The sequence below is a fragment of the Acomys russatus genome, chromosome 15, assembly GCF_903995435.1.
Source record: "Acomys russatus chromosome 15, mAcoRus1.1, whole genome shotgun sequence".
Lineage (NCBI taxonomy): Eukaryota > Metazoa > Chordata > Mammalia > Rodentia > Muridae > Acomys > Acomys russatus.
The window spans coordinates 65,296,957-65,313,753 of NC_067151.1; the positions used below are offsets into that span (position 1 = coordinate 65,296,957).

The following is a 16,797-nucleotide window of genomic DNA, read 5'->3' on the forward strand; positions in this document are numbered from 1 at the left end:
ATTTGCCTGTTCCTCCCTGAGAGCTCTGACCAGGCCTTGGAGCTGTGCTGAGCTTAGGTCTCGGCATGGGGAAGGCTGAAAAATGGAGACCAGGATAAAAACACAAAGACCAGCAAGCTCAGAGCACTGCCCAAGCCAAGGCTGCTACAGGGCCCAGCTTCTCTCCTGCTCCATAAGAACCTCTGGGCTTTTGTCTCGACGAACAGAGACCCAACATGGAGGGAACCACAACTGGAGACCAGGACAATCCTGCTGGGGAGACACTGGGGAGGAGAAATCCCTTTCCCAGGGACAAACTGCCGAAGGAGATTGGGTGGACGCCTCCCTAGGCAGAAGCCAGGACTAAAAACCACAGCAGGGATTAGACAGGAAGTGCAGGGGTGAGGGAGGGAGTGGAGTCACATCTAACACTGCTGCACGCCAATGCGGCTGACCCTGTGCTTCTGCCCACAGTGACCCCGTGCCTAGAGCCCCAGGGGAGCCTTTGGGGTCTTCCCCTTCCCATCTCCCTGTTGCAGCTGCACATTTGGTAGCAATAGTGCCTAAAGTAGGCTGTTCCTACACAGATTCTGTTAGGGGCCAACATTTTTGGGGGCTCCCTCTTCAGGACCTCCAAAGCCCTGCCTCTACTCTGGAAAGCTGTAGTGTGGACTCTCCCACTGAGGGAACAGGGAACACTGGTGCGTGCTATCTTTACAGTTTGGACAAAGCTGGCCTCCAGAGCATCTCGGAGTGGAAATGAACGCACCTGCTCGTAAGGTGCTCAGACTCAGCGTTAAAGCCAAAGGAAGAGCGGCCCTGGACTAAAGCCTCCACAGCAGCACCGCCCCTTCAGCTTTAAACGCTCAGCCCTCTTCTATCTTGTACTCTGTGGTTCGACGGGCTTGGAGAGGGCGGGGACAGGCTGTCCTAAAAGGTTCACACCTTCCTGGGACAAGTGGCTGCCAGAATAACAGAGCCAGAAAAGTGGCCTCATAATGCTCTGCAAAACCAGGGTATGAAATAAACTTCACAGCAAAGCCAACCCCGCCATTCCCCCTCCTCCAGCAGCCTTCCGGCCACACAGCCGGGCGCCAGCCTGCGGAGGCGTCGATTGGAAGGTAAAGTAGGGAAGGAGTTTCAAAGATGTGTTTTCAGTTGTACCTAACCTAAGTCCTTACACAAAAACTCAAGGTCTGAGACTACTGCCCTAGTGCCGGCTTGGCCTCTGCCCCATGGAGCTCCTGGCTCTAGGAAGTCTAAATGCAGGAGCAGATAAGGAACTCTTCTTTTAGGACAAGGGCTCATTTGATCCAAGATAGCCTTGAACTCACAACGTAGCAGAGGGTGGACTTGAAAATCCTCATCTTCCTGCTTTCCCCTCCCAAGTGCTCAGCGTACAGGTGAGCACACAGGTGAGCCATGTGCAATGTGACGATGCGGATGGAACTGAGGTACGCATGGCAAGCAAGTGCTCTACCAAGTGAGGCCCAGCTCCAGGTGAAGAACTCTTTGAGAGATTTCAGTCTCCTTTGAAGTAAAAGGCAGCATCAACTAAAACTGACCATCCCTCACTTCTTCCTGGGCCCTCCGTGGGCACCAACAGGGCTATGATTTGGTTGGCAGAGACCCAGACTCTTAGGTTTACCCAAGCCACTCCCTCCCCATATAACTGTTTAAGAAAGTCACCGAGGATGTAAAACATAGATAGTTGCTGGGCAGGAATGGAAGAGGCAAAACCCTTTCATATACGGGACATGGCTTCCTTCTGTTCCTATGTCCAGCCTTTGCGCCTCAGATGTCAAGTTTTATTCCCAACACTAACCTATGGCACAAGAAATGTGCTACAGCTTCCTACGGCTGGGCCAGGTGAAAGGAAGCATATGAAAGACCCTAAAGAAAGGAGGAGGAGACTGGAGCGATGGGTCAGGAAAATGACTTGGAACCGAGACTAGAGGTCTTCCGACTCCTGCAGCCCTGCAGCCTGGCCGCTCTGGAGAGGCAGACTTTTTCCTCCTCAGCACCCTCTTGAAGATAGAGACCCCACACTCCTCACTCCTCAGACTCTATGGCAAACCAACAGCCAGAAACTGTTCTCAATATAGAAAGGGTGACCAAGCAGGCTGTAAACTTTTCCAGTCCTTCATGAGGAGAGGTATTTTCCCTGTAATTTTTTTTTTTCCTTTTTAAAGTTTGTTTCAAAATAAAGAGAGCAAGAGAGAGGGCATGAATTCAGTGAAAGATGTGTAAAAACACAAGCTAAAAAAGGTACTGCCATCAATATGAAATTTAAAAAGAAATATATATGTATATACGTGCAGCTAATTTGTGTATATATAATTTTTTACATACATACATATATATGCTTGAACAGTGCAAATGGATGGAGTTCATAGTTCCAGTTTTAAAAATATAGTACAAGAAGAGTCTGCTGGTCTGAGGCGTGGGTCAAATGAGAGACAAAGATGCCTTTGGCGAGCTGGCTGGGCTTACTCTTATTCTGTCTGATCTCAGTGGACTTCTGGCACTATCAAGCTGCAGTCCTCTATCAGCTCAGTTCTAGAGATGTAAAATCCATAGGAAGTGATTAATAGTATTTAGCTTAGGGCTTTGGGATGTAATGACTCCCCCGCCCTCTTTTTCCTCTTTCGTGTTAATGGTAACTGTCTGACACAGGAGGCGGCAAGGCTAAGAGGATGAGGGCAGGGAGAAGGGAAAGAGTGAGGGAAGGCTAGGTGCCCATAGCCCTCTGCTGTGACCTCGCCATCTGGAAAATATTCTGAAAGGAAGAAAAAAAAAAAAAAAAGAAGAAGAAGAGTTACTGAGGAGCAGTATGGCCTCCAACCTGGAGACAACCTCACAGGAGCTGAGCAGCACGCTGACACCCTGACCCAATGTCCCATCCACAACCACAGCCCCTTAGAGCACAGAGGACGCTGAGTAGTCACCACCTGGCTCAGTCTGCCTGTTTCATAAAAGAGACAATTCAGATTGTCCTAAGAAGGTTGCTTTGCCCAAAGTCGCAGACAAAGGCAGCAGGAGAGATCCCAGCTGACCGCAGAGACCAGGTGTCTCCTCTGGCAAGAACATGAACGTCCATGTGCTGGCTGCACCTCTTCATTTTCTGATTTTCTTTAATAAGTAGCTAAGTGTTTAGATAGTCTTCTAAATTCTGCTCCAGCACTGACACCTATGAACAACAGTAGCAAAAATTTCCCCCACACGTGTCCTAGGTTAGTGAAGAAAGACTCTACTGCGACGCATCCAGTCAGACGGCTAAAGCCCAGGACGCGAGCTCTCGGGTCAGCGGCAGCATGAAGGGTTATTTGATTAAAAAACAAATAAGCAACAACAACAACAACAAAAATCAAACAAACAGGCAGAGGAGGGTCCATGAAGTCATGAGAGAAGGGAGCCTGCAGCCAGTGTCCTCCCTCACACAGGGAAGAAGCAGGGCTCTCCTGCACAGCCCATCCACCATCCAGAGGCCAGCCTCGCTGGGACAATGTCCTGGCTCACACGGGATAAGCAGTCTCTAACTAATATTCCTAGAAAGACAGAAATGGAGGTGAGGGTCCCAGTATTTGGTCATAAGCCTATAAATTTCAAACAAGAGGAGGAGGAAATTAATTCAAGAATTCCTTAGAATTACCTCTTTTCTCCACTTGAGCTCGCAGAACACCCTCTCAAAGCATTCATGCATATAATTGAACTGGAAAAAAAAAAAGGAAGCAATACTCACTGACTTCCCAAGACCAGGCACAAGGCCAGGGCTTTGACTGTCAGCTCTGCGATCCTGCGGGGACCCACAAACACAGGCCTGACCATCCATTGTTCCCCAGCTCCTCCTAGTGGCGACTATGACACACAGGATGTGAATTTCACAATCCCAGGACAAAATGTCAAACTGGCCCCATGCTCTTTTGGGCTATACAAGTCCTGTGGAGAAGCCAGGGGTCTGGGGGAACTCCGCTTTAGCCCTAGCACCCAGAAGGCAGAAGTGTAGGTGGATCTGTGAGTTCACAGCCAACCTGGCCTACACTAGCACCAGGCCAGCCAAGGCTACACGGTGAGACCCTGTCTTAAACAAACAATGACAGCATGCACCACCAACTATGGTGAGACAACGGAGAGAAAGAGCTCTCTGAGATCCTAGCTTTGCTGCCATCAAGAACCCTGGGTTCCTGAGACTGCTCCTTTAGTTCCCCCTGGGATCCACCCCCAGTTCTAAAGCCCAGCCTGCGTTCCCCATACCTCCCATATCCCAGCCTGCGTTCCCCATACCTCCCATCTCCCACTCACGTAAGGTGTGAAGATTTTAACCCATCGAGGCTTCTTCTCTCCTCGTGCATATTCAAAACAGAAGGCCATCCCCTCTTCATCCGTGTCCCACCGCTGCATCTCTCCCCAGTCAAACGCTATCACCTGGTTCTAGACAGCCAACAAACATCAGGGTGAGCGCTACAGCTCTAAGTAGCAGAGTACTGGGAGCTAAGGCAGGGAGTCTGCTGGAGAAATGCTCGAGGTGCGGGGAAAGGCCTGCGGCAAGAGAACCAGGCTGCTGAGGTGGCTCAGGGGCTAAGTGCTTGCTGAGCAGGCTGGCCTGAGTTTGAGCTCCAGAACCCACACAAAGGTGGAAGAAGAGAAAATGACTTTACAAAATTTTCCTATCATCTCCACACATGTCGTGTCATGAGCACAAGCAAACACACACACACACATACACACACACATACACACACATACACACACATACACACACACACACACACACACACACACACACACACACACACTAATTAAAATGTGTAATTTGGAGCCAGTAAGTAAGGATCAGTGTGGATTCACTGACTGTCATCAACACAGTTTTGATTTCACTTGCTCCACAAGAGGAACTGAAACACAGAAAGTTTGCAAGCGCCGGCTGGCAGCTCCTGGTTCACCAGGCCGAGCTCTTACCTCCAGCTGCCCCTCTTCAGTGCAGGCATGAAGTTTAAAGTGCGTGATACTGATGGCTGTGATGACATGCCCCTTCCTCCTGGAGTCACAGGCACAGTGCGGGAAAATGATTTCATTGTAGCCCTCACACGTCCTCAGCATGTTGAGGTACTAAACGAACAAACAAATGAAAGGGAGACCGCGTTACAAAGACACTGAAGCACAGTGCAAAGCTCCTGGGATGGATGAGCGCATCTCACCTAGCCACCTGAAGACCTGGCTGCCCAAGTCACACTTGTCCCTGAGCGGGAATAGGCTCTGTGCTGCTCCTCCATCCCATTCCCAGTTTTTACCTTCATACCTTCACTCTCCTGGACTCACTCTGTAGACCAGGCTAGTCTCGAACTCACAGAGATCCGCCTGCCTCTGCCTTCCAAGTGCTGGGATTAAAGGCGTGCACCACCACTACCACCCGGATACCGTCATACTTCTTCTTTTTTTTTTTTTTAAAGATTTATTTATTATTATGTATACAGTGCTCTGCCTGGAAATACACCTGTGGGCTGCAAGAGGGCGCCACATCATATTATAAGCGGTTATGAGCCACCATGTGGGTGCTGGGGATTGAACTCAGGACCTCTGGAAGAGCAGGCAGCGCTCTTAACCACTGAGCCATCTCTCCAGCCCTACCTTCATACTTCTAACACCCAGTTCTTCATTTAAAGAAATGAAGTGACAGAAGCGGCACTAGTCAAAACCACTCGCACTAGACAGGGATTCACCACGGCAGCCATGTGCACCTCTTTCCACTGTATGTAAGGGGTGGACATCTAATCTATCTTCATAATAGTTTCTCCCCGTCTCTTCTCTAATCAAAAACCACCCTGATCTTAATGACAAAGACAAACTGACTCCCTATCTCATACTCATAACATGTTAAAATTAGGGCTGGAGAGATGGCTCAGTGGTTAAAAGCACTGGCTGCTCTTCCAGAGGTCCTGAGTTCAGTTCCCAGCAACCGCATGGTGGCTCACAGCCAACTATTGTGAGATCTGGCGCCCTCTTGTGGTGTGCAGGTGTACATGCAGGCAGAGCACTATAAAATAAGCTAAGAAGCCCGGTCATCTTACAGAACGCAGAGTGGGACAAGCCTGTCTTAATGTCACAATTCAGAACCAGAACCCAGGCTTTCCTTTTTCCAGGATCAGCTAATTCCTAAGTGGCCCTGAACCCCAGTATATATGTGTGGCAGTTAGCTCTGTCAATTTGAGACAGTCTGGAATCAACAAAGGAGGCTCAGTGAGGCAGTGCCTAGACTGTGTTTGTCTATGGGCAGTCTGTGGAGATTACCTGATTAAACCGTGCGGGAAACCCAGCCTAAATGCTGGCGGCAGTCACCTGGGCTTGAGTGTTGGTCTATACGAAGGGGTGAGCTGCGCGCGGGCATGTGTGTATGGTGTGTGGACTTGTTTCTCTTTGCTCCGCAGTGTGCTGTGACGAGCTGCTTCAGCTCTGGCTAACTTGCCTTCCCTGGGGGATCACAGCCTAGAGCTGTGAACTAAAATAACCCTTTCTCCTTAAGCTGCTGTCAGGGTGTTTTATCAGAGCGACATGGGTGAAACTAAGACCGTGTGGCTCCTTATAAAACATCTGGGCTCAAATCAAGTGGAATTCATGGTCCTCACAAGATTCTGAAGGCAGAGAAGGCTTCACATACTGAGGCTTCCTCAGCTTTGCTCCTCTCCCCTAATTCAACTCACCAGTGCAAGCTGAGCAAGACAGACTGTACGACACCTGGACGGAACGTGCGAGAACTGAGCGAAAGGAAATAAGGGGGAAATAAAGAGTCTGGTCTCTGAGCTGGGGTCCGTTCAGGGTTGCCTCGGAAACAGGCACACATGCATGAAAGCCACGCAGGACAAGGCCACTGTTGGCCTGTGCACACAGCACCTTCGGTGACCTCAGCAGATGGCTAGGAGTTCCAAACTGAGAACTACATGGTTGCTGCCTCTCTTACCAAGAGAGAAGAAATGACCCATGTACAAAAAAAAAAAGATACAAGGCAATCTATTGCTCTGCGTCTGGTGAATGACACCTGAGACATGCCCACTGCTATTGGGGGTCATGGGTCCAGGAGAGGGGACTCACACTCTACCAGCTTTATATTTCCTCTTCAGTAAAATAACAGCTTAGACGATGGAAAAAAGCCACAGAAGGGCAGCAAGGGCTGGCAGGCTGAGTCAGAAGAGCTGCAATACTTCAAAACCTCACTCTTCTTTTCTCGTTCTCCCGCCACCACCCAGCCATCTCCTCGCTGCCCAGTAGACATGATGCTGTCCATCTCCTCCCTGCCCAGCAGACATGATGCTGTCCATCTCCTCCCTGCCCAGTAGACTTGATGCTGTCCATCTCCTCCCTGCCCAGCAGACATGATGCTGTCCATCTCCTCCCTGCCCAGCAGACATGATGCTGTCCATCTCCTCCCTGCCCAGCAGACATGATGCTGTCCATCTCCTCCCTGCCCAGCAGACATGATGCTGTCCATCTCCTCCCTGCCCAGCAGACATGATGCTGTCCATCTCCTCCCTGCCCAGCAGACATGATGCTGTCCATCTCCTCGCTGTCCAGCAGACATGATGCTGTCTCCTGCTGACGCGTCACTAGAACAGACCAAGGCCTGCCTGCCACACAGGTGAGGGCCACAGGAGGTAGAAGCAATGAACGGACAAAACCCCCCAGAGTTACAACCAGCAACAAGGCCTGGGACAGACATTGGCACAGAGAGGAGTGACAGGGTCACTGGGCTAGGCTCAAGCCCCTTGCACTGAAATTCAAGCTATATAACCTTAAGCAAGTTACTCAATTCTGGAACCTTAGTTTTGTTGTTGTTTTCTTTCTTTTTAAATTTATTTATTTTATTTTTTATGTGTATTGTTTTTGCCTGCATGTATGTCTGTGTGAAGGTGTCAGATCTTAGAGTTACAATTGTGAGCTGCCATGTGGTTGCTGGGATTTGAACTCAGGTCCTCTGGAAGAGCAGTCAGTTCTCTAAACACTGAGCCATCTCTCCAGCCCCTAAACCTCAGTTTCTTACTCTATAAATGGGAAATAATGACAGGACTTATGTCATAATATTATTTACTTGTCAGTATCAAGCATAAAATATTTAGCAAAGATTTTTATGCATAATTAGCTAATTAATAAAAAATAGTTAATTTTGTTTGGTTGGTTTTGTTTGTTTTTTTGGGACAGAGTTTCTCTGTGTAGCCTTGGTTGTCCTGGAATTCACTCTGTGGACCAGGCTGGCCTCGGACTCAGAGATCCTCCTGCCTCTGCCTCCTTAGTGCTGGGATAAAAAGGTGTGCGCCACCATCACCACCTTTATTAAAAGATCCACTATCATTAGCCAAAAGGACCAACCATTTCCCTTCTCAAGAAAAGCCTGAGAGCTTGGAGAGTGGTGGCACCCCCACTTGGTGTACAGAAAAGAATGGCTATGAAATGACAGATCGATTGTAGGGGGCTGAGGAGAGAGCTCACATGTAAGAACACCGGCTACACACACGGGACCAGAGTCGCTTCCCAGCACCTATACTGGGAAAAGGTAAATCTTTATTTTCTAACATACAACATGTTACCTAAAAAGCAAAAATTTAAAGCTAGGCACGGCGGCATCCATCTTTCATACCAGGCCTTGGGAGATGGACCTGGGAAGATGGTCAAGACCAGCTTTGTCTACACAGCAAATATGACCCCAGCCTGGGCACATGAGACCCTGTCTAAAAACAGTGACCACACAGCATTATTCTGTCCATTCTTGATTTTGAATAGCTAAATACGATCCTGAATCATCTCATATGACTTAGATAAGTGGAAAGATATAGTAAAGGGCATTTTATAAATGTTCAATAGTTAGTAAGAGAGAGGCTTGGTACTTAACAGCGCAGAACACGTTAGGTAAACGGGTTAAGGGTCCATTCTAAAGAATTCTGTGCTCTCCCGGCTGACCTGCCAAAAGTCAGACCAAGTCTAAAGAAACAAGGCCTGAGCGAACCGGGGAGGCCAGTCTTCTGCGGCTGTTCAGGCTTCATGCACTGTGAGCTGTTAATGTGGTGTTGGGGGCTGAGCCTCAGTCCTCTCAAGAGCAGTCGGTGCTTTACCACCGAGCCATCTCTCCAGCCTCTAAGACAATGGGTTTTTGTTTTTTTCTTTGAAACAAGAGCTCACTAGTAGCCCTGGCTGGCCTGGAGCTCACTGTGCAGGCTGGCCTCACACCCACCACGATCTGCTGGCATGTACCATCATGCTTGGTCCCCAGCTGTTACCTTACAGAACAGATGTAGGCTGTGTTTTAAAATACTATTTCATAGATAGAAAAATTCCCTTAGGCAGAATTCTGCCAATATTTAATTATACTTAAAAGATTTTTAATTTTCTATTTTAGCTTGCTCATCAAAGTCTACATGTTCCACCTGTTAGTTAACCAAGCCTCTAACCAGGCTGTGGTACCTTTCAAAATCAACTAGAACAAAAGGTTTAAGAAGTAATCGAGAGGCTGAAGAGATGGTTCAGTGGTTGAGAGCACTGCCTGCTCTTCCAAAGGAGTAGGGTTTAATTCCCAACAACCTCATGGCATCTGGGAATCCCCTTCAGTTCCAGGGATTCTGACACCTTCATACCAATGCACACAGAATGAAATAAAATAAAATAAAATAAAGTGATGGAGACAAAAAACTTACCATGACCATTTTCCTTTGTTCATATAGCTTCTGTAACTGGTAAGACTTCTCCTCTGCTTTAATGTAACCTTTCTTTACGTCATCAACAGCCTGTCACAAAGCAAAGACAGAGAAAGAAAATTGATGCAGATGGTTCTCAGGAAAGCTTGTATCCACCTGGACCACCATCATCATCACAGTGAACTGTGGCCATACAGGTGTATTAACTAAAATAACTAGCACTTACGGATGGTAGCATATGAGACATCCCTTGTCGAGAGTAAATTTAAACACATGAAAATAATCAAAAGACCAAGGAGAGTGAGCACATGTCATCCTTTAAAGGTAACACCAATACAGCAAAGCGTATGGTGACAGGTGTACCGTGTGCAGATAGAGCAGGAGCAGCTGTAACCATAGTTACCAGAGACCGTTATCTGAGACAGACCTCCCTGGCAGGGGAATGAGAAAGACTCTCAGCTCAAGAGAGGGAACTGGAATGGGTGTGGCCTAAATGCTCGTAGAGAACAGATGTGCTGCCTTACATGGCGGCCATTCTGACCAGTAGAGAACAGATGTGCTGCATTTACATGACGGCCATTCTGACCAGTAGAGAACAGATGTGCTGCATTTACATGGCGGCCATTCTGACCAGTAGAGAACAGATGTGCTGCATTTACATGACGGCCATTCTGACCAGTAGAGAACAGATGTGCTGCATTTACATGGCGGCCATTCTGACCAGTAGAGAACAGATGTGCTGCATTTACATGGCGGCCATTCTGACCAGTAGAGAACAGATGTGCTGCATTTACATGGCGGCCATTCTGACCAGTAGAGAACAGATGTGCTGCATTTACATGACGGCCATTCTGACCAGTAGAGAACAGATGTTGCATTTACATGGCGGCTATTCTGACCAGTAGACAACAGATGTGCTGCATTTACATGGCGGCCATTCTGACCAGTAGAGAACAGATGTGCTGCATTTACATGGCGGCCATTCTGACCAGTAGAGAACAGATGTGCTGCATTTACATGACGGCCATTCTGACCAGTAGAGAACAGATGTGCTGCCTTACATGACTGCCATTCTGACCGTAGAGAATAGATGTGCTGCCTTACATGGCAGCCATTCTGACCAGTAGAGAACAGGTGTGCTGCCTTACATGACGGCCATTCTGACCAGTAGAGAACAGATGTGTTGCCTTACATGGCGGCCATTCTGACCAGTAGAGAACAGATGTGTTGCCTTACATGGCGGCCATTCTGACCAGTAGAGAACAGATGTGCTGCCTTACATGGCGGCCATTCTGACCAGTAGAGAACAGATGTGCTGCATTTACATGGCAGCCATTCTGACCAGTAGAGAACAGATGTGCTGCATTTACATGACGGCCATTCTGACCAGTAGAGAACAGAAGTGCTGCCTTACATGACGGCTATTCTGACCAGTAGAGAACAGATGTGCTGCATTTACATGGCGGCTATTCTGACCAGTAGACAACAGATGTGCTGCCTTACATGGCGGCTATTCTGACCAGTAGACAACAGATGTGCTGCCTTACATGACGGCCATTCTGACCAGTAGACAACAGATGTGCTGCCTTACATGACGGCCATTCTGACCAGTAGAGAACAGATGTGCTGCATTTACATGGCGGCCATTCTGACCAGTAGAGAACAGATGTGCTGCATTTACATGGCGGCTATTCTGACCAGTAGAGAACAGATGTGCTGCATTTACATGGCGGCTATTCTGACCAGTAGAGAACAGATGTGCTGCATTTATATGGCGGCTATTCTGACCAGTGCGTGGCTAATGTAAGGAGCTCATTCTCTTTCTCTACGTGTGTGTACTAAAGTGTATTTACATGGACACCGAGACCTGTCTGGCGTTCACCACGCAGACTAGACTGGCCTGACCTGACTTGGATGGGGATACAGGTGTGTGTCACACCGGATTTGCCAGAGTCTTAGGGAAGTCACGGGCTGGACCAATGCCTAGCTCTGCCCCTGCCCATTTCAAGGTCACCTAAAGCGTCTCAACTTGGCAGGCAGCCACACATACAGATGACAACAAAAATGATGGGACGTAACAGTTTTTGTAGTGAAAAGATTTTATGAAATATCTCTTGCATTCAAAGAGAGACAGAACTTTTGTTGGACATCAGAGCCAAGTTAATAATGCATCTTGAGCTCATTCAAAACCAGCCAGGTGGTGGTGTCGCGCCTGTAATCTAGAAGCAGAGGCAGGTGGATCTACAGAATGAGTTCGAGGCCAGCCTGGTCTACAGAATGAGTCCAGGGCAGCCAGAACTACACAGAGAAACCCTGTCTTAAAAAAACAAAACAAAACAAACAAAAAACAACCAAACTTAACCTGCCGTCCTACTGTGTACTCAGCCTGCTGAGGTTTGACCCACCTTTAAGAGAACAAATGCTAACATTCTTATTGTGCCTTTAATCTCCCATTTACAACCTCAGCTAATGTACAGCAGTAATCTAAATATACTCTTCCAAGTCCCTAAACTCTGTGTGTGTGTGTGTGTGTGTGTGTGTGTGTGTGTGTGTGTGTGTGTGCGTGCGTGTGCGTGTGATTTGCTGAAAGCACCCAACAGGTAAAAGCAACCTTATAAAATAAATATCAACCATAAATACTGGAAACAGCATATGAATATAGCTCGAAACATCTGTTTACAGTGTGTTTGTTTTTTGAGTGCTCTGGGGTCAGTTGGAGACAGTAAAGTTCCATGTGCTGTAAAAACTCTGTAAAGGATTTAGGGGCTGGAGAGATGGCTCAGTTGTTAAAGAGTACTGGCAGCTCTCCCAGGGCAGGACACTGGTGTCTCCTCTACGGCTCTCCACCTTACTGCACTCATGTTAAAAAACAAAAACAAAAACTGGGCTATGCATGCCTGTAATCCAAGCATCACAGGGAGGAGACAGACAGATTCGGAGAGATCACTGGCCAGTCAACCTAGCCTAAAAGGTGAGCTTCTGGTTTAGTGGGAGATCCTGTCTCAAGACAAGAAGACAGAGAATGACAAAGGGACGCACTTGATGCTCTGCTCTGGCCTCAGTGTGCGTGTGTATGGGGACACACACTGGTACATTAGAATGCATGTTCCGCATCCACCCCCACCTCCAAAACCCAGAAGATGAAGCTCCAGGATGTCTTCACTTTGCAGGACACTGAACATGAGAATTTGTCCACCTGCCGGGGTGCAGCGTACTTCCAACCCACCCGAGACGGAAGCCCCGTGCTCTAGACCTTCTTGGCTCACTATACATTACCGTATTTCCTGCGTATGCATGTCCTTTAAAATATCTGGTAAATAATAAGTTTCCTGAGCTCTGTGAGCAGTCTAAGCAAATATTCAAACCAGGAGAGAGAGGGGGGAGGGGGGAGAGAAAACGTGCGCGCGCATAGAGCTTCAACCTGCAGTAAGCTGTTTAACAGTTTCAGAGGACTTGTAAGTAGGTCTAAAATGGGGGCACTTTGATCTGTGGGGTTTGATAATTTTAGGTAGATAATATCAGAATCGTATTACACTTAATGATGTGTGGGGTGGTACCCACTGAAGAATTACACACTTGCTGGTGGGGAGAAATCCCTGTACCTTTGACGTTAATGAAGTCTGTGTTGACTACGATATGAGATTGAAGTATAAACCTAGACATTTTACTTTCCCCAGACACATATAGTATATATAATGTTTTTAAAACTCTCAACATGTACATAGTCACAGCCTCATTTTGCCCATTAAAAAAAAATTGAACTTTTAAAAAACTCTGGCTTAGCTCTACCGTTTACGTCTTATGAAACGGGATGCACTGTGTTGCATACAGGAACAGAGAAAGGAAGCAGGCGTTCAGGAAGGCTCATCCACCCACCTGATGGAAGAAGTACGTGACAGCGAGGTCATTGTCGTTTAAGAGGACTTCCTCTTCTGTTGTAAAGAGCCACTTGCGAATGGTCAGACAGGTGCCTGGCACAGCTGACGTATAATTCTGGACGTAGAGTAGAGTTTATGAGGAAATTCGTTAGGTGCCAGCTTACGTACTGAAGAAGACAAAACAAAGACCGCTGAAGTGGAGAGAGATAAAGGAGTTTTCCTAGTAGAAGTGACACAAGGCAGGCCGACAACGCTAGGTTGTCAGTAATTAGCTCTACCTCAGGAGCACAAAACAACCACAGGCCCAGCCAAGTGCCCTGTTCTAACTACGACTCTGGCCAGTAAAGCAAATGACTGAAATACTGAATGGCAGGTTCTTCAGCTAGCATGACTGCAGAGAGTGGCAACTCCAAATTCAGTTAAAATGCTTGCTCTATGACCTGCTAAGTTACAAGCATCTAAGTGGACATGCTAAGTCCACTGAACATCTTCAGAGCAGCCTCTCCTCTTACCCAGCTAGGGAACACTTGGAGTCTCTCCTCTGGCCAGTCTCAATGCCCTTATTGATGAAGACCTGAAAGACACTTCTCATCCACCCCCTAAATCCCAGGGCACCTGTCACAGTCCAGGTGTCCACTGATTCCGCTGTGGGCTATGACTACAGTGTCCCACCACACACGGCCTATTCCTTCTAACTCCTACACTGGCTCTCCTAACCTTCCCTGAGGTTTACTTGGCTTTACAATACTGCAAAAGACAGACTCAATATTTCTCCTTAATAGAAAGCTTGGAAAGGAAGCCAGAATGGTGGCGCACACCTGTAATCCCAGCACTTGGGAGGCAGAGGCAGGCGGACCAATTTGAGTTCGAGGCCAGCCTGGTCTACAAAGTGAGTCCAGGAAAGCCAAGGCTATACAGAGAAATTTGTCTGGAAAGACAAAAAAAAAAAAAAAAAAAAAGATTAGAACCCAAATTTCCTGGTATCTTACCAATTCTTTGTAACACAATTTATATACTTATATTAAGCCACTGAGAATTGGGAGGAGAAAAAAAAAAAATGGGAAGATGGCTGCTCCCGAGGAATCAAAGTTTCCGTATACTGACAGAAGAAGAAGATGGACTGACAGTTATCGGAATGCCTTCTAAGGCCTGCCAGGTGGCTTGCTGAAGGCAGTATTGATAAGTGGGCTCGCCTCTCATCATCAAGCCCTTCTTTGGCAAAGCAGTTTTTGTCATATATATATATATATATATATATATATTTTTTTTTTTTTTTTTTTTTTTTTTTTTTTTTTTTTTTTAGTTTTTCGAGACAGGGTTTCTCTGTGTAGCCTTGGCTATCTTGGACTCACTTTGTAGATCAAGCTGGCCTTGAACTCACACGACCCACCTGCCTCTGCCTCCTGAGTGCTGGGATTAAAGGTGTGCACCACCACCGCCCGGCTTGTCCAACAATATTAAAATAAAACATCCCCAAACAAAATATAGCAACGGCCACTGGCACTTACCAAAGGAATGATTGATCACTTCAAATAAGGCAAAGTAATTCACTGTTGTACTGTCCATGCCAACCTTTGCTGCAATAGCCTGGAGTTTGAACAGAATAGAATTGTTTCAGAAAAAGTCAGTTCAGATGATGCTGTGGGGCAGGCATCTGCATGAAAAAGGGAAAAGGAGACACTCTGCATCCTGGGTTCATAAAACACTACCGTGGCCACAGCTACGCTTACGGTCACATGTGCACACAGATGCATGGGGCCAAAGAGCTGTCCTCTGGGAGCAGCGCCTTCCAACACAAGCTGGCAACAGCTCCTCCTTACTGTTGATGGCCTTTTTCAAATATGAATTAATTCCACAAAGGTATTTTTTAAATTTCTTTTTACTGATGTGTATGTGTGTGTCTGTGTGAACGATGCCACATACACTTGGATGCCCGCAGAGACCAGAGAATGACAGTGGACTACTCAGAACTGAGTTGCCTCTCTAGCCCCACAAGGGTCTTTTACATCACACTTAAAGAAATGTACTTGATAAGACAGATCATAAAATGGAAAAAATAATTTTTGTTTGTTTGTTTCTGAGACAGGGTCTCTCTGTGTACCTTTGGCTGTCTTGGACTCAACTGTGTAGACCAGCCTGGCCTTAAACTCACAGAGATCCACCTGCCTCTGCCTCCCAGTGCTGAGATTACAGGTGAGTGCCACCACAACCAGCAAAAATGAAAAAAAAAAAAATTTTTTTTTTAATTAAAATATTTCATTTGTGTGTGTGTGTGTGTGTGTGTGTCTGTCTGTCTGTCTGACTAGGTTTGTGTGCAGGGTGAGCTTCTGGGGAGGTCAGAGAACAGCTTGCAGGATCAGCTCTCCTTCAGTCACACGTGTCCTAAGGATCAAGCTCACGTGGTTAGGCCTAGAGGATGACGCCTTTTCGCACCAAGTCAGCCTACCATAGCCGAAAACAAGCGCTCTGGTACCTAGTTGCACATACTCAGCTTACCTCAACTACAGGCTGTTAACACATGAGATCCCAACCTCTCATTATTTAATTATTTTATTTTATGTGTATGAGTGTTTTGCCTGCATGTGTGTCTATCTGTGTAACTGGTACCCATGGAAGCCAGAAGGTACAGGGCCCTAAGGAATGCAGTTATGGACAACCGTGTGGGTACTGGAAGAGCACCCAGCACTTTGGCTGCTACACTATCTCTGCAGACCGCCATCCTTTGATTCTTGTTTGTTTAGAGACAGGCTCTCACTTATGGTGACTACAATGGCCTTGAACTCCAGGACTCCAGGGTCCCTGCCTCAGCCTCCCAGCAGCTGGAACTATATCTGTGTATTTGTGTGCTTGATTCTTGAGCTTAAAACATTGTCAATCCTGAGCCGGGTGTGGTGGCGCACGCCTTTAATCCCAGCACTCAGGAGGCAGAGGCAGGCGGATCATTGTGAGTTCGAGGCCAGCCTGGTCTACAAAGTGAGTCCAGGATGGCCAAGGCTACACAGAGAAACCCTGTCTCAAAAAACCAAAAAAAAAAAAAAAAAAAAAAGTTGTCAATCCTATTCAGAATCCACAAATTATTTTTATTTTTCAGATGATCTATGTTCACTGAACATCTCTTTTTCCTAAGAATTACAATCACCAATATCTTCATGAAAGTAACAGTGTCGACAAGCAGCATATTAAACAAAAACCAATCAATCCCCTCTGGAAACTAAGTACTTCATGTGCAAATAAATAAAAACTGAAATTATATACCTGTAACA

General features: G+C 47.0%; 1 protein-coding gene across 1 annotated transcript in view; it reads right to left on the minus strand.

The window, feature by feature from the left end:
• Positions 1 to 3,428: 3,428 nt before the first annotated feature.
• Positions 3,429 to 16,797, minus strand: part of Snx27 (sorting nexin 27) — a 69,351-nt gene continuing 55,982 nt past the window's right edge. Inside the window, 8 exon segments of the mRNA XM_051157676.1 lie at positions 3,429 to 3,527; positions 3,632 to 3,691; positions 4,282 to 4,410; positions 4,939 to 5,088; positions 9,657 to 9,746; positions 13,533 to 13,661; positions 13,664 to 13,701; positions 15,043 to 15,121. Coding sequence (XP_051013633.1) covers positions 3,519 to 3,527; positions 3,632 to 3,691; positions 4,282 to 4,410; positions 4,939 to 5,088; positions 9,657 to 9,746; positions 13,533 to 13,661; positions 13,664 to 13,701; positions 15,043 to 15,121 — 684 coding nt within the window. The 3' untranslated portion in view covers positions 3,429 to 3,518.